This window comes from Zootoca vivipara, chromosome 2 (genome assembly GCF_965207765.1).
Source record: "Zootoca vivipara chromosome 2, rZooViv2.hap1.1, whole genome shotgun sequence".
In the NCBI taxonomy this organism is placed as follows: Eukaryota; Metazoa; Chordata; class Lepidosauria; order Squamata; family Lacertidae; genus Zootoca; species Zootoca vivipara.
Window position 1 is genome coordinate 111,268,541 of NC_142584.1, and position 25,217 is coordinate 111,293,757.

Genomic DNA, 25,217 nt, shown 5'->3' on the forward strand with positions numbered 1-25,217 from the left:
AGACTCAAGGGGTTAAGCGGAGAGAGCGCCTATTCCTAGAGAGGATCAGATTAAGATATGAGAGATGGGGAAGTGCAAAAAAAAAAAAAGCGAACCTCCTTCCTGTGTGTTCCCCCCTCCCCCGCCCCTTTCTGGATTTTGGGGGATTTAACACCGTCTTGCAGAAATTTGGGGGTTTGCAAGATTTGCAGAGGCTGCAATGCAAAGGCTGCAAGGAGGAGCGGGTGAGTGAAAGCGAAGAGGGGGGAACCTGCGTTTTAAGGGGAAAGGAGGGGGAGAGAAGAAGAGGCAGGAGAGAGGAGTTGGGGGGCGGCGGAAAGCAAACCTCTCCCCCAAATCAGAGGATCTTCCTTTTGCAGCGCATCCGCGCAAAGGCCCCTGAGCCCCGCACTCCTTCACCACCAACCCTATTACGTTTAGACAAAGAAATCGGGATGCAGGAGCAGCGGGAGGATAGTGCCTCGCGTCTAAATGCGGTGAAACTGGAAACAAAAGCGGTGTGTATATTTGCACCGAGAACATCAGAAGTATGGTAGTGCTCCAAAAATCACAGTCCCCAAATAAATACCGGTATTTATTTATTTATTTACTTGTTTGCTTGTTTATTTGTTCATCATTTTGTCAGTTTTTGCATATACTGCTTGCCCCTAACCCTGCTTTCGGGAAAACGACTTCCTTTCTGCCTGACAGCTTTAGTCTCTGTTGTTTTTATTATTATTATACCACCCTATACCTGGGGGTCTCAGGGTCAATGACTTCCCTCCTTCTCTTTCCATGGTTCATTTTGCATAATATAAACCCTTGCATGTTTTACATGAACTAAACCATTCTGTATTCCATTATTACATCCATCAAAACTTTTTTACACTGTTAAATTTATCCTTAATGCTGCCAGCGTTTTCAGCTGTACACAATTATTTACCATATATTCAATAAACTTTTTCCAGTCCTCTTTAAACGTGGCTTCCGGTTTTAATTCATATTCCTATTACTTTTTTAGCTTTCAGAAAGCCGCCTTGGCTGCTCTTGTTTTGAGCAGGATGTAAATTGGGTAAACGAGTCATACGATGAAAACAATACCAGCCTACCTTACAGGGTTGTTGCTAATAATAATAATAATAATAATAATAGAATGAATGTGCATGAAGTGAGCCCTGGGGTGTGTCAGATTTAAGCCTGGGCTTCTCTGTAGCTATGTGGCAGGTGTACCTGGACCAGGTAGAAAGAGGGTCAAGAAAAGCATGCAGAGCCCGGGGCAACTGTTGCCAAGAAGACTGAGAAAGACTTAAAACTGTGGTCAAAACAAAATAAAAAAATACCTTCCAGTAGCACCTTAGAGACCACGTAAGTTTATCATAGGTATGAGCTTTTGTAAAACTGTGGGGCAGTTATAGTGAAGTGAAAGGCGTGGGGCAAGGGAAAGATTGCCTCCTTTGGGGAGGAAGGGTGAGGTGGAAATATTAATAATATACTGATCTGGGCGGGAGTCTGAAACCAAAACAAGTACATAAAGTTTAAAGAAATTATTGGGGGGGGGGATAACTTCAGTGTATGGTCACTTCAACATCCTACATTCCAGGGGTAGCCAGGAGGAATATCAGTTGCTGGAAACCGCAAGGATGGTGGAGGAAAGGACTGTTTTTCAGTCCGTCCATCCCCGAGGCATCTGGTTGGACACGGTGACAGGAGGCTCTCCTTATCTTCTTGTTGAAAATAAACAGTGGCACGAAATAATAAAGGTGCAATGATCAGAAGAGGCATCGTTTGGCATCTGTGAGGACTGTTGATCTGTTCTAGCAAGGCTGTTATTGAAGTATGGAAGTTCAAGAACATCTGGAAGGGACCAACTTCCTATTATATATATATATATATATATATATATATATATATATATACTGCCCTTCATCCATAGATGAAGTTCACAACATAAAAATGTTGTTGTTTTGTCGTTTAGTTGTGCCCGACTCATTGTGATCCCATGGACCAGAGCATGCCAGGCACTCCTGACTTCCACTGCCTCCCACAGTTTGGTCAGACTCATGTTGGTAGCTTCAAGAACATAAAAAGACAAGATAAAAAAAACACAAAATACATAATAAAAACAAGAACAAAACAAACCAGTAACCCCCCTTCCCCCTCCACAACTGAAATTCCATCTTGATTTGCTTGCCCAAAACGTAACACGGAGGTTAGACTATGCCTGGTCATTATTGAGTTGTTATTTTTTTAAAGGGAGGATATGACAATGAGCATTTGCCCTGCACTTATCCTGATTTGCTTGGGGAGCGTTTGCACATCTTCCTGTTGATTGTTTGTTCACCACTGCTAATTATTAATGCTTTCCCCCCATCTACTTTCTGAGACTGAGATCCAGCTCCGAGGGTCTTCTGGTGGTTCCCTCGTTGCGAGAAGCCAAGTTACAGGGAACCAGGCAGAGGGCCTTCTCGGAGGTGGCGCCCACCCTGTGGAACGCCCTCCCATCAGATGTCAAAGAGAAAAACAGCTACCAGATTTTTAGAAGACATCTGAAGGCAGCCCTGTTTAGGGAGGCTTTTAATCTTTAATCGATTATTTTATTCTCCTGTTGGAAGCCGCCCAGAGTGGCTGGGGAAACCCAGTCAGATGGGCGGGGTATAAGTAATAAATTATTATTATTTAACCTGCAAAAAGTCTGTTGTTTTTTTTAAAAGTGCATTTGTTGCACTAGGATGACAGAACCCTTAAACCCGCTAAAAATGTGCAAAAGCAGAATTCTGGGTATGTGGTGCCTCTCCAAATACCAACAGTCTGAATATGAGCTAACATGGCTATAAACACACAAAAATGTTGCTTCTGCCTCTTTCCTTTCCCCTCAGCCTTTTCTCTTCCTGAACCTGACATGCTGTCTCGGCTTGACCCCAGAGAAGACCCATGGGTGCCGGATCTTCCTGCCAAAAAGGAAAGGGAGATCCCGTTGGACGGTGGAGAGGGTGAGAGAGCTTTAAAAAGCTAATTGAAAAGAAACCATTTGTCCTGGAGCGAAACCCCAAGATCGGCTCCCTCCCCCTTCTCGGCCTCATTCCCTTTTAATATTTCTTTTTCAGAGTTTCCTGATGTGATCATAAAGGTGGAACAGGAAGAGGAGCTGTGGCTTCCGGAGAAATTGGAACAAGGAGCGAAACCTCTGAATTCCCCTCTCCAGGATAGAGAAACGGTATCCTCGGGTGAGGAGCAGTCTTAAACCTACCTTCATAATTCAGGGGCAGGGAACTTTCCCCACCTCCGAGGGCCACATTGCCTCATTGAAAGCCATCGAGGGCCACCTGCCAGCGATGGGCAGGGACAAAGGGGAAAGTGGGCGGATCTGTGGATGCGACTGTTATCGTTGTATAGTAGGCCACGTTCCGGCCACGCATAAGTCTATCTTCCAGTGCGTTTGCCAGGCTGGAATGTGGGGGATAATGCTTCTTGTTAGTCTGGATGGAGAGATGTGTGTGGGTAGCTGTGGAGACCTTGGAATACAGGTGAAACTTGGGAAATTAGAATATCGCCGAAAAGTGCATTTATTTCACTAATGCAACTTATTCTTTTTTATTTTTCTTTAAATTTTTACAAATGCTTTCTTTTGGAAGTTCCACAGTAATAAAAACAAATAGTTACAATAATACAAAAATAAACATTGCTATTATGTTTTATTAATTACATTCCATTTATAATTGACCCGCCTAACGACAAATAATTACAATTAGAACAAATAAAGGGTTGACATATCTTGCTTTGCATGTCATGCGTCTATCTCATATATTGGTTTCACCTTTTAAGTTGCATTACTGAAATAAATGCACTTTTTGACAATATTCTAATTTTCTGAGTTTCACCTGTATTGTTTGGCCGGAATGTAGCCTAAAACAGAAAGGTAAGAGTGTTGCTCCATCCCCATTTGCCTTTGGCCCCACCCACCACTTTCAGGCCCCACCCTCCCCAAAGGTCAACGCTCCCCCCCCCACCAAAGATGGTTCTCAGGCCCTTGGATGGCTGCCCTGATTCTGTGGTTCTTTGGTTTCCCAATGGTTAATATTTTCATAATGTTCTGCCTCATCTTGAGTGAGGGATGGGGTAATCTGACTCATGAGATGCCCTGGGATTTGTGGGAGAGGTGAAGGGGTCTTCCCTTCACCTTTGTTGGAGGTCAGGATATCATTCTGCACTTAGGACAACTTGCACAGCGTAGTGGCTGTTAGGGGAAATCCTGATTTAAATCTTACCTCTGCCATCAACTTAGTAGCTGCCCTTAGGCAAGCCACTTGTATCCCAGCCTCAGTCTTCCCATCTGTTAAATGGGTGGGGGGTAATAATGCTCGCTTGCCTTGTTGGGCTGTTTGTAAAGATTGCAACTAGATGATGCAGGGGAAGTGCTTTGAAAATCGAAAGTCCCGTACTGTACTGACATTAACATACTAACAAGTGTCTTCCCCACCAACCAGGGTTTTCTGCTGTGATAATCAAGAAGGAAGAAGATGATGGGCTTTGGGTAGTGTATCACCAGGGCTCTGAGGAAAACAAAACATCCCCACCTGCCCACTCAGGTGAGAGGTTTATTTAGCTAAGTTTGGATCCCTAAATAAAAGCAGTCTTCCAAGATCCTATTAAAATAACTGTCAGAGAGACAGGTCAACAATACCTACTGATATTCTGCTTTTGCAGAATCGAAACCGCATTTGTGCTTTGATTTTCAGCAGCAGCTCTCTCTCTGCCCAACATGCAGGGCAAGCTTTGAACTGGAAGGATAATCTCCGGCGACAGCTGCCTGTAGTGGCTGTTGGAACCAACGACTACTACAGGCACAGGGAGGCTTCATAATAATAAGCAGCACATTAACTGTCCCATAGATACTCACAAATTTCTACTCTTTTCTCATAATGCTCACCTCATACTCAAAGTGAAGCTAGACTCTTGATTTACACTTTGCTCTCAGGGACAACTTCTGTGCTTGCGCCATCGACTGGAAGGGAGTGTATTTGTGTGGAGTTATGAACATGTATGTCCAAAAACAACAGCAGTGAAGAAAAAGTGTGATCCTCCTCCAGGCTCTGTGGAATAGCTTCCTTGTCGAGATAATGACAAGTGGCCACTATCTGCACTTTCTGGAAACAATTGAAGACATTTCTGTTCCAATGGGTTTTCCCAGTTGAATTAATGGGCCCCTGCCTTGGATGCCTGCTTTGTTTTGGATAAATATATCTGTTTCTGTGGGTGTTGCTTTTAACTTTTAAAAGTTGTTTGTATTGTACGTTGCCTTGAGACCCATCTGTGGAAAGGGATAATAATAATAATACCGTCGTACCTTGGATCCCAAACGCCTTGCGAGTCAAACATTTTGGCTCCCGAACTCCGCAAACCCGGAAGTGAGTGTTCCGGTTTGCGAACGTTCTTAGGAACCTGAATGTCCAATGTGACTTCCACAGCTTCCGATTGGCTGCAGGAGTTTCCTGCAGCCAATCGGAAGCTGCACCTTGGTTTCCAAATGATTTGGAAGTTGAATGGACTTCTGGAACAGATTCCATTCGACTTCCACTGTAGCATAATAATAATAATAATAATAATAATAATAATAATAATAATAATAGCGTTGGAAGGGACTTTGAGGATCATCTAGTCCAGTGTTTCTCAACCTTTTTTGGGCCAAGGCACACTTGTTCCATGAAAAAAATCACGAGGCACACCACCATTAAAAAAGTTAAAAAAATTAACTCTGTGCCGCCCTATATGGACTATATAATTATGACTGTAAGAAACACTTGCCAATTGCTGTGTTGGTTGCAATCTCCTGTAATAAGGCTTCACAAGCCACTGATTTCTCTGCCAGCACAATCCTTTGCTCAGCAAGTTTCAGGTTGAGCTCATCCAGCCAGCTTCTTTAAGTTTGTCTAAAACCACCCTCCCGTGGTGGTGGCTGTTGAGAGCTGTGCTCGCCCCGCGTCGTGACCTGGCCGGCTTCCTTTCCGGCGGGTCAGCGTTGTATATTGGCGGCCGCCAGGCACGTGACAATGCAAATCGCCCTTCTCGTCGCCGCACGTCGCGGCACACAAGCCAGCGTCTCGCGGCACACTAGTGTGCCGCGGAACAGCGGTTGAGAAACGCTGATCTAGTCCAACCCCCTGCAATGCAGGAATATGTAGCTGCCCCTTACAGGAATCAAACCTGCAACCTTGGCGTTATCCGCATCACACTCTAACCAGCTGAGCTATCCAGGCTATAGTAAGAATCCAGGGCCCAAGTACATATAGCTGTCTCTAAAAATTTGACAAATGGCCCAAAATGCAGGAATATTTTGCACTCGAATCCACCACCCTGAGATGAAGGGTTTTATGCTCTGCCGACTGAGCTATCTATTTGTCGAGCAGGTAGGCGTTCCACTTGGGTGACAACATAAGTAGATTCATACCCATTGTTAAGATAACACATTGTACAGTTCCCCTTCCCAGTCAAACTTGCTTGTTAACTCGTTTGCTTTCCCTTTATCCTGACAGAAGAGGGCCATGGGAAAAGGTGCACGGAGGAGAAAGAGAATAAATGCTCAGACTGCGGGAAAAGCTTCACGCAGAGGTCGAGCCTCATCCGACACGAGAAGACGCACACAGGGGAGAAGCCCTACGAATGTGCAGAGTGCGGGAGGAGCTTCAGCCAGAGGTCGATCCTGACCAGGCACGAGAGGACCCACACGGGAGAGAAGCCGTACAAATGCTCAGAGTGCGGGAAGAATTTCCGCCACAAGTCGGCCCTTCTCAGGCACGAGAAGATGGAGGCTGGGGAGAGGCCATACGAATGCTCTCACTGCGGAAAGGGCTTCATTCAGAGGTCCAACTTCCTCATCCACGAGAGAATCCACACCGGTGAGAAACCGTACCTGTGCTCGGACTGCGGGAAAAGCTTCGTCCAGAGGTGGCACCTGCTCGTCCACGAGATGACGCATAAGCCCGAGGAGCCCTATCAGTGCACAAAGTGTGGGAAGAGATTCAAGCACAGCCTCAACCTTGTCGTCCACGAAAGGAGCCACGTGGGCGAGAAAGTGTACCCGTGCCCAGACTGCGAGAAGAGCTTCACGCAGAGGTCGAGCCTCGTACGGCACAAGAAGACGCACACCGGGGAGAAGCCGCACAGGTGTGCCGAGTGCGGGAGGAGCTTCAGCCAGAGGTCGATCCTGACCAGGCACGAGAGGACCCACACGGGAGAGAAGCCGTACCAGTGCTCAGAGTGCGGGAAGAATTTCCGCCACAAGTCAGCGCTTCTCAGGCACGAGAAGATGGAGGCCGGGGAGAGGCCGTACAAGTGCTCTCACTGTGGAAAGGGCTTCATTCAGAGGTCCAACTTTCTCATCCATGAGAGAACTCACACGGGCGAGAAGCCGTACAAATGCGCCGAGTGCGGGAAAGGCTTTGTTCAGAGGTCGCACCTTCACGCCCATGAGATAATGCACAAGGAAGAGGAGGCCTTCCAGTGCTCAAAGTGCGGGAAGAGGTTCAACCACAGCTTGAGCCTCGTCATCCATGAAAGAAGCCACACTGGAGAGAAACCGTACCCATGCTCTGCCTGTGGGAAAAGCTTTGTTGACAAATCGAGCCTGGTCAGGCACGAGAGGGCCCATCGAGTAGAGAAGCCATACACGTGCTTCAGCTGCGGGAAAAGATTCGGCTATAGGTCGGCCCTCCTCAGGCACAGGAAAACCCAAGCGGGAGGGAAGCCATATTGGTTTTCGGCCTGTGGGAAAAGCGTCATTCAGAAATTGAAGCGCCTTGCACACGAGAGAACTCACAACGGAGAGAGCCTGTACAAGTGCGCTTACTGTGGCCGGACCTACAACTTGAAGTACAAGCTCCTCATCCACGAGAGAGCCCACACCAGGAAGAAACCTTACCAGTGTTTGGAGTGCAGGAAGAGCTTCGGCCAGAGATCCAACTTCATTGTGCACCAGAGGACCCACACGGGGGAAAAGCCCCACAAGTGCTCTGATTGCGGGAGGTGCTTAAACGACGGGCTCAACCTCGTGAAGCACAAGAAGACCCACACGGGAGAGAAACCTTACCGGTGCCGCGTCTGCGGAAAAAGCTTCACGAACAAGTCAAGCCTCGTTGTGCACGAGAGGACTCACACCGGAGAAAAACCGTACGGATGCTCAGGTTGCGGGAAAGGCTTCACCAGCAAATCGAGCCTGATTAAGCACGAGAGAACTCACACAGGGGAGAAGCCGCACGCCTGCCCAGATTGTGGGAAAAGCTTTGTTCAGAGGTCGAACCTCCTCAGGCACGAGAGGACGCACAAAGGGGAGAAAACGAATCCGTCCTCAGACGGAGGGGAAAGTTCTGGTGGTGACTCAGCCCTGACTAGATACGTAGGGGCCCAGGCGGAAGAGAAACCCTACAAATGCTCCGAGTGTGGGAAAAGCTTCCACGAGAGACGGAACCTCGTCGTGCACGAGAGGACGCACACGGGGGAGAGGCCATATAAGTGCACTCACTGTGGGAAAACCTTCACCAACAAAACTACTCTCGCCGTCCACAAGAGAACTCACACGAGGGAGAAGCCGTACAGATGCCCCAGCTGTGGGAAAAGCTTCCCTTACAAGTCGAGCCTGATCAAACATGAGAGGACCCACACGGGAGAGAAGCCCTACAAGTGCTCCAGCTGCGGGAAAGGGTTCAACCAGAGCGCCAACTTGCTGGCGCACGAGAGGACCCACACAGGAGAGAAGCCGTTCAAATGCTCGGACTGCGGGAAAAGTTTCGGCGACCGGTCGAATTTGATCAGGCACCAGAAAAGTCACACCGGAGAGCAACTCTAGAAAGACTCGTGCTTTGGTAGCGTAGGAAGAAACCTCACAGCGGATATTTCCTGCTAGGCGTCATGGGAAACACGCAGGATATACCACAACAGGCTTTATCTTCACTTTGGGTCACGTGATAGAGCTTTTTCTGGGCTGTACAATTTTACAGTGCTGTGGGGTGTTCACACAGTTGAATGTTCCCTAATTTGGGGGCAGGGGCAGGATCTTCCTGCACACAGAGAATTAGCACATCAATAAAAGGAACTTGGGCATGCTATGTTTCTATCTATGGGGAATTTTGCATATGGAGGAACAGCACACACACACACACACACACACACACACACCAAGCCTCTAGCAGTCCAGTCTGGGGGGGGGGGAACACCAACTTCCTGGTGGCTAGTTAATGTGATCTTCAGTTCCTTACCCCACAGACCTTATCCTTGAGCTCTGCGTTCTTAATACCTTCGTCCTGTTACCTTTCACCTTTCCCGTTTAACTTCATTGCAGTACCGCACTTCAGAACAAAAACTTTTTAACGCTTGCAATGTTCCCACGGGGGAATTAATTGTAGGGGCAAAAGAGAAAGTTCGCGGAGAACGCTTGGTTTGGCTGGCCACATCAAACAGCATGGAAAACTATTACAACAGTCCGTTCTTGCAGATCTGAAATTAGATCTTTTTCCGGGCGAACCCTGCTCTGGTAATCCTCTTTTGCAATTGCCGGTCTTTTGCCACCCGGAAGGTGCATGCGCAGTCTGGGTCTCCCAGGCCAGTGGCACAAAGTCTGTGCCACCGTCTGAAAGCAAAGGCATTGAGAGAGGGAAGCCATTCAAGTCATAAGAGGGTTTCATCAAAGGACCACTTCCAGATGTGGTTGAGGTGGCCAGTCGCCATGGTCAGATCCTGCCTGCGAGGAAGCGGTGGGCAGTTGCGGTAGTCCCCTACTTAATGTGTCATTGATGTGTTGGTGTGGAATCCCACAGATCTGCTCTGGAACAGATCCACTTTCAGAATCTTCTCTGCTAAAGTAGATCCATTTGGGGGTGGGAGGTGGATGAGGGTGGGGCTGATAGATAATATGGGTAATTTGGAGTTTTCTTTTGCTATCCATGGATATAGAACAGAAGCTATTCTTCATACCTGGATTTAAATTTAGTTTAACATTCAGGGGTTGTGTGTATGCCACAATTCCTGGGAAGGACAGAAAAAAAAGCCACCAGTCTCTGGAGGCATCAAGATTTCACATTTTGGGTGTTGCTGAGGTTTATTTTTTGTTGTTTTTAAGCTGGTATTATTCTCTGTTCTATAATTGATTGTTTTATTGTTACTGGAAGCTGCCCGGACAACTTTGTTAGTGGGCAGCCTATGAATATTATTGCTCAAATAAACATTTTTTGTAAAATAGAAAAAAAAATAAGTGCAAGTTACTAGTCCTTATGGCTTTGAGCAACTCTTGGAAAATACTTGCTGAAATTTCAGGAGCCAGATCTATTTCCTTTTGTTGGGGACAAGACTACAGGGTCTCAAAGACCCCATGACTAGCAAAACAAGAATGACGCAAATTGCTGATTTTTAAAAGGAATTATGCATTGTATAAATTGTATAAATGTAGATCTGGAGTGCGTTGACAACTATTTTTTAATGTCAATGCCTCCTCAGGTTGCAATCCTATGCATGCTTAACCTAGGAGTAAATCCAATTGAAATCAGTGGGACTTACTTCTACATAGAATTATAGGAGTGAACTTTTAATTTTGAATTAAAATTTTGAATCCATGGCCCTCAAGATCCCTTACAGCTAAAATCATTGTTGCAGGTTTCACCACCCAAAAGGGATTATACTATCTGTCGACAGAAAGCTGTTGGGTGAAGGGCGCAGCTGTTTTGGCAAGACGATGACTAAATGGTACCTCCGTGTGCCATGGTAGTGGAATGTAGCTCAGTAGTAGAGCATAATAGGGGATAATTGTAATATTATTAATTATTATTATTATTATTATTATTATTATTATTATTATTACTCCGCTGATCTGGCTGGGTTTCCCCAGCCACTCTGGGCGGCTTCCAACAGAATATTAAAATACAATAGTATATTAAACATTAAAAGCTTCCCTAAACAGGGCTGCCTTCAGATGTCTTCTAAAAGTCTGGTAGTTGTTTTTCTCTTTGACATCTGGTGGGAGGGCGTTCCACAGGGTGGGTGCCACTACTGAGAAGGCCCTCTGCCTGGTTCGCTGTAACTTGGCTTCTCGCAGTGAGAGAACTGCCAGAAGGCCTTCGGCACTGGACCTCAGTGTCCGGGCAGAAAGATGGGGGTGGAGACGCTCCTTCAGTACAGTGGTATTGGCAGTGAAGGCTGGAAGGATTTCTGGGAACCAAATTGCTCAGCTCTGACAAGAGTCCCTTCACTGTAAAGGTAAAGGTAAAGGGACCCCTGACTGTTAGGTCCAGTCGCGGATGACTCTGGGGTTGCGGCGCTCATCTCGCTTTATTGGCCAAGGGAACCAGCATGCAGTCATGTGGCCAGCATGACTAAGCCGCTTTCTGGCGAACCAGAGCAATGCACGGAAACGCTGTTTACCTTCCCGCTGGAGCGGTACCTATTTATCTACTTGCACTTCCTTTTGAACTGCTAGGTGGGCAGGAGCTCGGACCGAGCAACAGGAGCTCACCCCGTCGCAGGGATTCGAACCGCCAACCTCCTGATTTGCAAGCCCTAGGCTCTGTGGTTTAGACCACAGCGCCACCCACGCCCCTCTGCCTTTAAAAAATGTTTTTGATTGTGCCATCCGAGAGGACAAATCCGGAGGAAAGCTTTGATGCAGGTGAGCAAGTGGTTTACTGTATACGGTTTATCAGCTCATTACCTGGAAGATCTCAAAGTCAGGGAGTCTTCCTCGTGCAAGTTACTCAATAGCTTCTGAGCCAGACAAGCCTGGGGTTGAAATTGGGATCTAAAAGCAAGCAAAACCTGTGCTCCACCATCGCACATGGGCTCAGTAGCCCAGCATCAAGGGGATGCCGCGCATGAAAATGTGGTGATGGTCTCCCACATCTTGTCTTTCCACCTGAGCAGCGTTCATATTGGTCTGGACGGAAACACCAGCCTGGTGCCTTTTTAAACTGCTTTATTTAGAAGGGTGGACCCTATGAAGGGGTATACAACTACATACTGCTCCAACCGATAGGAGTCCTTTTATTAATTATTATCCTGCCTATCCAACTGGGTTGCCCCAGCCAGTCTGAGTGGTTTCCAACATTACATATTAAAACACATTAAAACAGCAGACATTAAAAACTTCCTGATACTGGGTTGCCTTCAGATGTCTTCAGAAAGTTATGCAGTTGTTTATCTGGTCCCAGAATGTGGAGTGTTAAGAGCATATCCTCATAAAGGAGAAAATGGCTGTTGATTGCAAAAAAAAGCAGCAGAAAGCAGTATACGCTGCAACATTTAGTTGCAGAGCCTGCTTGTCACCTCTCAAGTGAGGTGAAAGTTATCTTGGACATTATACTTCCTCTTTCCTGGAAAAAGAAATTCACAAGCATGCAGTGAGTTGTTTTCCCCGCCATGTTTTAGAAAGCTTATTTATTAATTAGCTTTATATCCCACCTCTCCTCACAAGGGAGCCCAGGTAATGAACGAGTAATGAAACAATAAAAGCACCTTGCAATACAGGTGCAGCTTGGGAAAAGATCTTAGCTTTAAATGCTTGTTGAAAGAGGGCTTCAGTAGGTGCTGAAATGAGACACAGCACAATGGACTCTGGTGTCGTGGTTTGAGCGTCCGGCTAAGACTGTGAATATCCGAGGTTGTAGTCAATTCACTCCCAGTTTGAGTGGACCCATTGAAATGAAGAGGGCTTCAGTAGGTGCTGAAATGAGACACAGCAGTTTATTTAGCAGGGAGGGATTGCAAAGGGGAGGTGCCAGCATACCGTAGAATGATTCCTCCACTGGAACAGACCTGCCAGTAAGATGGAATCTGCAAGAGGCCCTCGCTTGCTGGGCAGTGATCAACTGGATATGTAAGCGGGGTGAGCACCTTTCAGGTATCCTGGCACCTGCACCAGCTGCATCTTCTGGAGCAACCTCAAGGGCAGCCCCATACAGAGCACATTGCAGTAATCCTGCAGGGCTCTCTCAGCCTCTTCACTTGGGCCCTTTGAGTATCGCTGGACCAGAACTCCCGTCCTCCGTAACCCACCAGCCAGGCTAGCTGGGCCAGGGAGAAGGTGGAGTCCAGAGATACCTGCAGGGTGACAGCACACAGCATCTTATTTCTAACACAGGTACAGGCAGATGCCTCTCAAAAGTTCACAAGGAGGACCCAAAGATAACCCACCTCTCTTTGTTGTTCATTCTCTAGCACAGGCATCCCCAAACTGCGGCCCTCCAGATGTTTTGGCCTACAACTCCCATGATCCCTAGCTAACAGGACCAGTGATCGGGGAAGATGGGAACTGTAGTCCAAAATATCTGGAGGGCCGAAGTTTGGGGATGCCTGCTCTAGCACCTGCCACTGGTAGGGAGACCACCACTTCGACTGAGCTGCCATAGCTAACTACTTGAACTTGCTTTTCCTCCTCTGCTCCCGTTCCTGTTTCCTTGTGTGCCATGTCTTTCTAGATGGGCGCCTCCACCTCTTAGGGCAGAAAGATTCCATTGGGCGAATTGACGGCTTCCCAGTTCCTGGAAGCCTGCTCAAACACAACAGAAGACCAAAATAATTATAGAGAGACTATTTGTTTATTAGGATGTCTACTCGAGTCTTGCTACAGATGCATAAATTGCCTCATCATCACACAAAAGAACCTTCCTCTGCCTCAAGACAGCTTCAAAACGTGGCTTTTATTTTTAAGGCTCCGCAGAGGAATAATCAGCATGCGGGATAAAAGAATCGGGGTGCAAGGAGGGTGCCGTATCCATGCGAGAAGATATGCTGGTATTTGGGGGACACACACATCATCTTTAAAGAACATGGCTTCCCCTGAAGAATTCTCGTTCGCAGAACTATAATTCCCAGCACACTACAGTTCCCAGGATTTTTGTGGCGGGAAGCAGTGTGATTTAAATAACCATTGTGGATGTGACTGCTGTGGGAAGCTGTTCCACACCAGGGGTAGGTAGAAGGTAGACAGGGGTTGCCAGGTAGATCATTGGATAATTTGCGATGCATACTCAGGAGTCGTTGGGGGCCAACTGTTTAAATATGGCAGCAATGCAGGCCAAAGGCACGTCTAGTCCAGTATCCTGTTCTCACAATGACCACCTAGAGGCCTATGGGAAGTTCACCCGCTTACCCTCGCCGCAAAAAAAATTCAAATCCTGGATGAGCACTAACTCAAAGCTATAAACTTTCAATTGTATACACAGGTTGCTCCAGTGTATGGCTCATGCGGAGCAGCTGGTAATTAGCTATACCTCCCAAGCCGCCATTTTGTATGCGGCCCCACCCTCTACTTCCATATTTTGTAAAAAAAAAAGAAAGGTAAAGGACCCCTGGACAGTTAGGTCCAGTCAAAGGAGACTATGGGGTTGCAGCGCTCATCTCGCTTTCAGGCCGAGGGAGCTGGCAATTGTCCACACACAGCTTTCCAGGTCGTGGCCAGCATGAGTAAAGCGCTTCTGGTGCAACGGGAAACTGCGACAGAAACCAGAGCACACAGAAACGCTGTCTAACCTTCCTGCTACAGCAGGACCTATTTATCTACTTGCACTGGTGTGCTTTTGAACTGCCAGGTTGGCAGGAGCTGGGACCAAGCAACGGGAGCTCACCCCGTCACAGGGATTCGAACTGCCGACCTTCTGCTTGGCAAGCCCAAGAGGCTCAGTGGTTTAGACCACAGCGCCACCCGCATCACCCATATTTTGCACCTGGATCTAGTTGGTGAGGCTCAAGGTTGAAAGGCCCCCATCTACATTATAAATTTAAAGCCGTATCGTACCACTTTAAACAGTCACGGCTTCTTCCCCCAAGGAATCCTGGGAACTGTAGTTTGTTAAGGGCCCTGAGAGCAGTTAGGGGGACCCCCCATTCCCCTCACAGAGCTACAATTCCCATAGTTCCATGGGAAGAGGGAAAGAGGGATGGACTCTCAGTTTTGGGGAACAGGGGTCTCCTAACAATTCTGTGTTTACGTCAGAGCTGCCAGCTTATGAGTGGTTTAACAGTCAAGGGAATTCTGGGAAATGTAGTTTTCTAGGGGAAAGAGGGGTCTAAAAAACAATACACAGCACAGTTCCCAGAATGCTCTGGGGGGAAGGTCATGTCTGTTTAAAGTGATACAATGATGCTTTAAATGTATAGTGCAGAAGAGGCCCAATCCGGTGCCGGGCAAGCTAAGAACCCAACTCTGAATACCAAGGTGAGGGGAAATGGGCTGTTTTGTCATTTATACTGAAACTCCACTCCTAACAAGCAAGAATCTCCTAAATACAGGGTGAGTCTTTTAAAAGAGGCCCCGTGGAACATTTAATCTGTGGATTATTTAATCTGTTACAGTAAATGCCCACTGACTCCTTCCCACATTCCCCAGCCCACAAACCTCACTTCAGTGCTAATATTCTAATGCAAAAAGTGTGATTACCCATGATGCAGCAATTATTTTTTGCATGTCCTATTTTCTGTACTGTATTTAGGCTTCTGTCTGTTTTTCTTCCCTGCTATAGATTTTTTTTTAAAAAAGCTAATATAATAATAATAATAATAATAATAATAATAATAATAATAATAATAATAATAATTAGAACCAGCAAGCCTGAAGTCTGCCTATACCTGGTGTTGAGCACCTCGCCCATTTCCCTCCCCCAACACAGACATTTTCTCCACCCTGGAAAAATATGAGGATCATAGCCCATCTGACGTTGGGGTTGAGCACGTTCAGCTCCGTGAATTTTAATTAGGCCTAATTCTGTGTTGGGCCACAGCCCAGGTGTGAATCCACGTCCCAAAGGTTGGGAGGACTGGCTCGCCTAAGGTGACCTGAGATCACGACAGAGGCGATCTCACCAAACCCAGGGACTTATTGTTTCACAGCTGCATCGCTACCACTATATTAGGCCTAATAGTCTTATTCCAGCAGAGTTTCTTCACAGCTTAGAAGACCTGAGCCACGTTCACAGTCCCAGCCTCCTTTCACTGCTTCTCCTCAGTGTGGGTTCTCTCGTGCTTGTTGAGAATCGTTCTCCGGATGAAGCCTTTCCCGCAGTCCGAGCACTTGAACGGCTTCTCCCCCGTGTGGGTTCTCTCATGCACGATGAGGCTCGAGCTCTGGTTGAACCCTTTCCCACAATCCGAGCATTTGTAAGGCTTCTCCTCCGTGTGGATCCTCTCGTGCCTGATGAGGCTTGACTTGTCGCTGAAGCTTTTCTCGCAGGCCGTGCAGCTGTAGGGCTTCTCGCCCGTGTGGATCCTCTCGTGCTTGATGAGGCTAGACCTGTCGCTGAAGCTTTTCCCGCAGTCGGAGCACCTATAGGGCTTCTCTCCTGTGTGCGTCCTCTCGTGGTTCGTCAGGTTGGACTTCCTGTTGAAGCTTTTCCCGCAGAAAGAGCAATCGTAGGGCTTCTCGCCCGTGTGAGTCCCCTCATGCCGTATGAGATGCGACCGGCTGCTGAAGCTTTTCCCGCAGTCCGAACATTTGAATGGCTTCACTCCCGTGTGGATTCTCTCATGTGTGAGAAGGTGCGACCTCCGGACAAAGCTTTTCCCACAAGTGGAGCACTTGAACGGCTTGTCCCCTCTGTGGGCTCTCTCATGTTTGTTAAGGCTCGATTTGTCGCTGAAAGGTCTCCTGCAGTGGGAACAATTATACGGTTTTTCTCCGGTGTGGATTCTCCTGTGTATGACAAGGCTCGAGTTCTGATTGAACCCTTTCCCACAGTCTGAACATTTGAACGGTTTCAAGCCGGTGTGCTTCATCTCATGAATGAGGAGGTTTGATCTCTGAACAAAGCCCTTGTCACACACGGAGCAGCTATACGGCTTTTCACCCCGGTGGATTCTCTGATGTGCAAGGAGGCTCGCAGTCTGAATAAATCTTTTGTCGCAATCCGGACATTTAAAGAGTTTTTGTTCTCTATGGATCCTCTCATGTCTCACCAAGGTCGAACTCTGGTTGAATCTTTTACCACACTCTAAGCATTTGTAAGGTCTCTGCTCAGTGTGGCTTCTCTCGTGCCTGATCAGGCTGGAGCTCTGATTGAACCGTTTCCCACATACTGAGCAGCTGTAGGGTTTTTCACCCGTGTGTTTCCGCTTATGCCGAATAAGGCTGGATCCGTCGCTGAAGCTGTTCCCGCACTCGGAGCACCGAAATGGCTTTTCTCCTGTGTGAATTCTCTCGTGTGTGCGAAGGTTGGATCTTTTCATGAAGCTTTTAGAGCAGCAGGAACACTTGTGTGGTTTCTCTGTGGGGTGTTGGCTCTCGTGTTTGATAAGGCCTTGTTTGTCGCCGAAGCTTCTCTCAAAGCCTGAATAATATGGCATTTCTCCCATGAATATTCTGTCGCGTCCATCTCCTATCAGAGTAAACAGAGCGTTTTAATGTCATTCTTTACGAAGTCAATGTCAACCTTCCAACAACAACAAAAAGAACTTGCTGGCAGACTTTAGAACAGTGCCAAAACAAGCCCCACAAAAACACTCTCCCACACACTGCAAACATGTATTTCCCATGCAGAAGGTCTCATGTTCAAGACTGATCATCGAATAACAGAACTGTAGAGCTGCAAGGGACCCTGAGGGTCATCTAGTCCAACCCCCTGCAATGGAGGTATCTCAGCTAAAGCATCCATGGCAGATGGCCCTCCAACCTCTGCTTGAAACCTCCAATGAAGGAGAATACAACACTTCCCAAGGGAGTCTGTTCCACTGCTGAACAGCTCTTACTATCAGAAAGTTTTCCCTGATGTTTAGTCGGAATCTGCTTTCTTGTAACTTGAAGCCATTGGTTCGAATCCTACCCTCCAGAGCAGGAGAAAAAAGCTTGTTCCTTCTTCCATGTGACAGCCCTTGAGATATCTGAAGATGGCTGTTATGTGACCTTCTGCATGGGGAAACATTATCTGCCACAGTCATGGCACACTTGCTGTCACATTATCCATACCAAGACGGAACCCCCATGTTCAAAAGCAGTGTATCTGCAAGTGCGCATCACATACCGGAAACAAATAGCAAGGGGAAGCTGGGAGCTTTTGGGTCCTGCTTGTGAGGTTGGCCGCTATCGTGAGGAGAAATTGCATATGCAGTTACGAGGCTAATGAAGGTCCCAACAGCAAGTTAGTTTCAAGCTCACTCACCTGAGTGGGCCCCCTGGAATGTCACACTGGCCTCTGAAACCGGGCGGCAGGGAACGTACGGCACCTCTTCTTGTTCCAATTTTATTATCACATCCGGAAGCTCTGCTCGGGGAATGAGAAGAGAGGAGGGCGGCTGAGGAGCTGGCTCCATGACAGGCAGAAGCAGAGCCAGGCTACATGTTACACTTTCCCAACCACAGAAAAGATGTTCAGATCCTCCTGTTATGACCCTGGAGGTGTCTGCAACCGGCTGGGCCTTGCGCTCATCTGATTATGTCTCTACAACTTCCAGCATTCCTGTGCATCAGCCATGTTGGCTAGGGGCTGATGGGAAATGGAGTCCCGACAACATCTGGAGTACTCCCAACACAAGTACTCCCCAACCCTGATGTGTCACATTGTTGAGTCACCCTTCCTCTAAGAAGTTCACGATTATATACATGGTTGGCCCCATTCTACCAATATTGAACCTGGGTCTTCCAAGTCATCATCTAACACTAACCATTACACCACACTGTCTCTCAAAGTCATGAACAGGCAAGAGTTCCCACGTTCTCTTCCTGTGAAAAGCCTAGGTTGATTCCCAAGAATTTGCCCAGATCTTTCTGTTTACCCGAGCCGTAGTCTGCTGGGATCTCTCTTTCCTCCAAAACAGGCTCTGGGATCCATGGATCTCCCCCATGGACCACTTCAGTTTTAGGAACAGGGAATCCTGCTGAGGAAAAAAAGTGACCAATGTAATCAGAAGGAACCAGGTAACAGGTACTTGTCACATAGGGCTTCGTTTACCAACAAATGGGACCAGGGTTCCTAAAAGATCATCACATTCTTGTATCCCCAATTGATCACTGAGCTTGGCAGGAGAGGGCCTCCTGTAGATGGTAATAGTAGTAGTAATAATAATAATAATAATAATGGCACATGGAAAGCAATAAACACCTGAAACCACCTTTGATAAAATAATTTGATGTAACATTTATATGCACTTAGCATTAGGACAACCTTCTAAGTGACATCCTTGTATTATCCCCATACTGCAGCTGGTGGGGAAGGAAAGTGGAGGCTAAGCATCAAAGCTTGGCAAAGGCTACCCAACAAACTCAAGGCTGAGATCAGAGATAACCCTTATGGACACCCTGGCTGGCAGCTCAGCTATTTCATGCCACTAGTTCTCATGAAAGGTGCCAGCCTTTATTTTTCTATCTACCAGAGTCGGCAGAAAGCGTGGTACAGTATGGGCAACCTGAAACGAAAAATTATCTATGAATAATTATATATGCACTGCACAGTTTAGCTGAACATATCCACCACCTGAGCGGTCGCCTGGGAAATTCTTAATATCCTCTGATCCCTGGTTATTTGGGAGCCATGGTATCTCATCTTCGTCTTCCAGCTTTATGGTCACGTTAGGAAACTCTAATCAAAGAGAAGAGGAGAAGGGTCTGAGATGTCTCGAATTAGAGATGTCTGAAACTGTTAAGCATGAGGAATGTAGTTGGTAGATTATAATTATTATTATTATAATGCATTGGGCTGGGGTATTTTGATGCTATTGATATTCATTTTTTGTACTTTTATTCTTTGAACCCCCTGCGATGTGCGGGTACCAGGTAGTATATTAGTTCAATAAATAATACAGTGGAACCTCGATTGTCAAACGTAATCCGTTCCGGAAGATCATTTGACTTCTGAAACGTTTGGCAACTGAGGCGCAATGGATGGTCCGCAGAATCCATTGAGAAAATGGGGAAATGTGCCTCAGAAGCTGTTCGACTTGAGACACATTCAAAAACATTCGAGTTCCGAGACGCTTGAAAACCGAGGTTCCACTGTAATAACAATAATACTTTTCCTATGTTTGCAATTATGTGATTCCCCCCCCCATGTTCCAACTAGTTAAAAAATGAGATCTGCCACCAACAAGGGACATTCATTATTTCAAAATATTTGTAGGAGGGTGGGTGGGGCAACAACCCCTTATTTGAATAAAATGTCCTTTGTTTTCTGAAATCTGGACTAACCAGTCTTATTCAAAGCACATTTTCATTCACACAAAGGGCAGGGGTAAAATCAGGACTGTAATCTCCAAGCACAAATCTTCCATGAATAGTGGAACTGCTGAAGCCTCTCAGATGTCTAACACAAAATTCAGAAATGATTCCTTACCCAGAGAGGCCATATTCCTGTGATTTTCTTGCAGGACCACCCAGGATAGAATTCATCTGTCTGAGTTCATCAGATCTTCATCACACTTCCATGAAACTCACACAACCACATCCTCAAAAGTCTTCCTTGAAACAAAACAGCAGCACCCATCCACAGAGGAGCTAAAAATCCACAATTTTTTTATTACCTGCCCTTCACCACAAGGCTCCGGGGCAGGTTACAATGATAAAAAAATATATACACCTGTGTAAAGCAAAAGAAGAGTTACAGCCATAAATGTAACAGGGGTCAGCAAACTTTTTCAGCAGGGGGCCAGTCCACTGTCCCTCAGACCTTGTGGGGGACGGACTATATTTTGAAAATATAGTTTGAAATAACCCAGAGATGCATTTTAAATAAAAGCACACATTCTTCTCATGTAAATACACCAGGTAGGCCCCACAAATAACTCAGAGATGCATCCTATATAATAAAGTGCAAGTGTCTCTGCGTCCAGTCCCTGTGCCCGCGCTACTGCGCATGTGCCCCACGGACACAGGGATTGGACGCAGAGACTTGACACACACACACACACACACACACACTCCCCACCCCCCCACCCCTCTGCCTACCGTTTCCCTCACAGTCCTCAGAAGAATCGCAGCCTTCTCCTGGGCGCCCGCTGGCCAGCTGGGCTCAGCGGAGCGCCCCGATGAAGCACGGCCGTGGGAGGGGCCAGCCGCCCCCCATGCGCTGCCAGAAAAGGCCGAATGTTCTCGCGCCCGTTTATTAAACGGGCTGAATGACACTACAGTGGTACCTCGGTTTATGAACACAATTGGTTCCGGAAGTCTGTTCATAAACTGAAGCGTTCATAAACTGAAGCGAAATTTCCCATTGAAAGTAATGGAAAGTGGATTAATCCGTTCCAGACGGTCCGCGGAGTAACCGTTCATAAACTGAAGCGAACTTTTCCATTGAAAGTAATGGAAAGTGGATTAATCCGTTTCAGACGGGTCCGTTAAGTACTTAAACTGAAGCGTTCATAAACTGAAACATGGGTGTAATTGGTTCTGGAAGTCTGTTCATAAACTGAAGCGTTCATAAATTGAAGCGAACTTTCCCATTAAAAGTAATGGAAAGTGAATTAATCCGTTCCAGATGGGTCCGCGGCGTTCATAAACCGAAAATTTATAAACCGAGGTGTTCATAAACCGAGGTTCCACTGTAGTTTTAAATTCTACTCATGTAAAAACATGCTGATTCCCGGACCGTCCACGGGCCGGATTTAGAAGGTGATTGGGTCACATCCGGCCCCCGGGCCTTAGTTTGGGGACCCCTGATGTAAAATGGTTCCAAATATACAAACAATGCCAACATCTGAAAATAATTCCACAAATAAAAATAGTTGCAGTGAAGATGTAGACTGGGGTAAAAGGCTCTGCAGCCCTCACAACAATGACCCTGTAACATGAATCACTATTATTTCCATTTTACAGATAATTAACTGAGGCTGGCATGGCATATGGTATCAAATCAGACCCCCGGTTCATCTAGCCCAGGGCTTGGGTCTCTTTCTGGCAGCGGTTTTCCAGGTTCTCAAGCAGAGAATCTTTCCTAGATAGGAAACCTTATTATACAAATTCCCAACTAGCTCAGTGTTGTTTACATTGACCAACAGAGGCTCTTGTGAGTTTCAGGCAGGGGACATTCTCAGCTCAGTATACCCAGAGATGCCAGGGTTTGGACTGAGCTGCAGCCCTTCCCTAAATGCCAAGGGGGTGAATGAACCCTGCCTTGCAAACTATCCTTCAAAAGTTACCAGCCTTCGCAGAGACATTTCAGCAGCTAGCTAGCCCTTCTCCAGTGTACCCTGGAAACTGTAGTCCTCAGGAATTTAGGACGGAAACAAAAACTGTTTAAAGTGGAATCTCGACCAGAAGCATTTCTTCTGGGAATCTTGTATGAAGATATACCTGTTAAATATAGGGAGATTTTTCTATATGCGACTGCCGCAGCCCGGTTGCTAATAGCCGCAAGGTGGAAAGGGGACACCGCTCCAACACTAAGAGAGTGGCAAAACAAATTGTTAGATTTTGTGGAATTGGCCCAACTAACAGATAATTTAAGGGGAAACTCAAAACAGGTGTTTGTGAAAAAGTGGGAATTTTTTAAAAAGATATTTGCAAGATAATAATAATAACAATCTAATTTCCATGGTAGCCTTGGAATGACTGGCTTATAAGGTAAACTCATACAGTACTCCATGAGATTGATTGGCATGATTGGATTCTTGACGTACAATAGAGATAACAAGAAGGAGTAGAGGAAAGTATGTATTTCAGCAACACAGAGGAGGCGTGCTCCGGGAGGCGACTGGAGGTCAATAGTTTTAATTTTAATATAATTTGTTTGATGTTTAATTTTATGTGAAATCTTTGATTAATGTATTTGAGAATACTAAAAATAGCTGAAAGAAGCAAGAAGAAAACAAATACGATGAAAATGTAACAAATGTTTAATAATACTGGAATAATGAGGTGTATTTTTACAGGACTGTATGAGAAATATTACAATAAAGATGAATTTCTTACTGGGCTCCTCTGAGCATAATTCTAGAACGGTAGAGTTGAAAGGGAACCAAGGGGTCATCCAGTCCAACCCCCTGCAATGAAGGAATACAGTAGGGCTGGCACTGGCTAGTGTGGCGTAATGGTTAGAGCAGGCTTTCCCAAACTCGAGTCCCCAGCTGTTTTTGGACTACAACTCCTACCATTCCTAGCCATAGCTGCCAAGTTATCCCTTTTTTTAAGGGAAATTCCATTATGCTGAATAGGCTTCCTCGCGAGAAAAGGGAAAACTTGGCAGCTATGTTCCTAGCTAGCAGGACCAGTGGTCGGGGATGATGGGAACTGTAATCCCAAAACAGCTGGAGACCCCAGTTTGGGAAACCCCGGGTTAGAGTGTTGCGAGAGCAGGGTTCGAATCCCCACTCAGCCATGAAGGTGGCCCCTTGCCGTCTCTCAGCCTATCCTCCCTCACAGGGTTGTTGCGAGCTGGAATGGAGAGGAGAACAATGTACAGCACTTTTGAGATCCTTGTAAGATAAAAGTGGCATATAAATGTAACAAATAAAGCCCTACATGATATCCCTGGTTAGGCTTGTGGCAGTAACAGGAAAAGTGCTCAGCCAGCACCTATATCAATATTAGAGAGACACAGAGAGAGAATGGGCCTGAATATCGCACTACAAAGGTCATGCAGGAAAACTACCGGTACGTGGCTTGCACCAATTGGGGCGAAACAATAGCGGAGAGAGGCTCTTTACAGGCCGAGAGAGAGCACAGGTTGCCCTGAAACGATTTAGCAGCTAACGAGATCTTGCAGCTTCTCCGCTTTCCTGCAAGCCCAGCAATTTCCAAGGCGCCTCCCCAATGTCAAAGCCCAGGAAAGCCTGACCCTTTCGGCTGCCCGAGGCCAATGAAACCCTCAAAACGAAAAAAGCCCAGAATCCCAAACGCAGGTTAGGATCCCCCCCCTTCACCCAGCGGCACGCGTTGGTTTATTTTTACAGTATTTCAAGCGCATACCACGCATTATGCACGACCTTTAAATTTACCTTCCCCATCGCAAACACGGTCCAACCTGCACGAAGGGGGCCGCTAATCCGCATTAAGGCTGCAATCCTGCGCACACTTACCTGAGAGCAAACCCCACAGAGCTTGCTCCAGAGTAGACCTGCCTAGGATTGCGCTGCGACTGATCTTCAGCATGCAAAACTGCTCGTTAGTGGAAAGGATTTGAATTAAGCCTTAAAAAAAAAAGGAGAAGGGGGGGGGACGACTTTCATTAAATGCCTCTCGGGCTTCTCCTTGCTGCTTATGCGGGAGGCTTTTCCTTTGTTTTCCGCTTCCCATCATGTGACTCGCTGAAGCCGAGCCCGATGACTGGCAAGTCCAGCCCGGCCAATCTGCTGCCTGAGCGCATGGATGGATTGAACTGCTAGAATTGTAGAGTTGGAAAGGGGACCCACGACAGGGTCACCTAGTCCAACCCCCTGCAATGCAGAAATCTTTTGCCCAACGTGGCGTGGCACTCGAACCCACAACCCTGAGATTAAGGGTCTCCTGCTCTACTGACGGAGCCAAGGTCACAAAGCAAGATTCCTTTCTGAAATGAACCCGGTGCCCCTTACATCTATTTTGTGGCGCTGCAGAAGGTCTGCAGTTTGAATCCCAGCGACATCGTGAGCTCCATAGCTGCCAAGTTTTCCCTTTTCTCGCAAGGAAGCCTATTCAGCATAAGGGAATTTCCCTTAAAAAAAGGGAGAAATTGGCAGCTATGGTGAGCTCCCGTTGCTCTGTCCCAGCTCCTGCCAACCTAGCAGTTTGAAAGCATGCCAGTGCAAGTAGATAAATAGGTACTGCTGCGGCAGGAAGTTAAACGGCGTTTCCATGTGCTCTGGCTTCTGTCATGGTGTCCTGTTGCGCCAGAAGCACTTTAGTCATGCTGGCCACATGACCCAGAAAGCTGTCTGTGGACAAATGCCGGCTCCCTTGGCGTGGAAGCGAGATGAGCGCCACAACCCCATAGTCACCTTTGACTGGACTTAACCGTCCAGGGGTCCTTCACCTTTACCTATTTTGTTTGTTGCTTTAAGTAGGACTTTTCTATGGCATTAAGGGAACTAGAGACTTGGTTGTTCTATTTTAAAATTCAACCATACCATTCAGCTCTAGATGCTGTTGTGGGGCAGCCCCCATGACCCCTGGTGTTTGGCCATGCAGGCTGGGGCTGATGGGAAATGGAACCGAACATCTGGATGGCCATACCAGCCCAGAGTACTTGCAATTTGGGGGAGAGGGTAAGCCAAGCAATACAGCTGTTTCCGTTATAAAGGATTGGAAAGTTTCTCAATGTTAAGCAACTACAACTTTATGACGTTGTGGGTCCTATGCACGCTTGCCTGCC

At 46.8% G+C, this 25,217-nt stretch overlaps 2 protein-coding genes across 4 annotated transcripts; one reads left to right on the forward strand and one right to left on the reverse strand.

Annotated features, from left to right (window-relative positions):
• On the forward strand, positions 1 to 9,072 carry LOC118080970 (uncharacterized). 2 transcript variants are annotated; one of them, XM_035107044.3, is made up of 6 exons: positions 90 to 224; positions 421 to 570; positions 2,856 to 2,969; positions 3,084 to 3,203; positions 4,464 to 4,565; positions 6,510 to 9,072. In XM_035107044.3, exons 3-6 carry the CDS (start codon positions 2,879 to 2,881, stop codon positions 8,816 to 8,818), a joined length of 2,622 nt encoding a protein of 873 aa, XP_034962935.3. In that variant the 5' UTR covers positions 90 to 224; positions 421 to 570; positions 2,856 to 2,878; the 3' UTR covers positions 8,819 to 9,072. The 2 variants fall into 2 exon arrangements, with proteins under 2 accessions (XP_034962934.3, XP_034962935.3); XM_035107043.3 differs by lacking the exon at positions 421 to 570 and having other exon boundaries at positions 1 to 224.
• Positions 9,073 to 13,531: 4,459 nt separating this feature from the next.
• On the reverse strand, positions 13,532 to 24,166 carry LOC118080984 (uncharacterized). Of its 2 annotated transcripts, none has more exons than XM_088663575.1 (6): positions 23,947 to 24,166; positions 20,268 to 20,510; positions 19,413 to 19,517; positions 18,715 to 18,813; positions 18,102 to 18,203; positions 13,532 to 17,321 (listed from the first exon to the last, which is right to left on the reverse strand). In XM_088663575.1, the coding sequence occupies exons 2-6, from the start codon at positions 20,278 to 20,280 to the stop codon at positions 15,940 to 15,942; spliced, it is 1,701 nt and encodes a 566-aa protein (XP_088519701.1). In that variant the 5' UTR covers positions 20,281 to 20,510; positions 23,947 to 24,166; the 3' UTR covers positions 13,532 to 15,939. The 2 variants fall into 2 exon arrangements, with proteins under 2 accessions (XP_088519701.1, XP_034962956.1); XM_035107065.3 differs by having other exon boundaries at positions 18,715 to 18,816; positions 23,947 to 24,131.
• Positions 24,167 to 25,217: the final 1,051 nt, after the last annotated feature.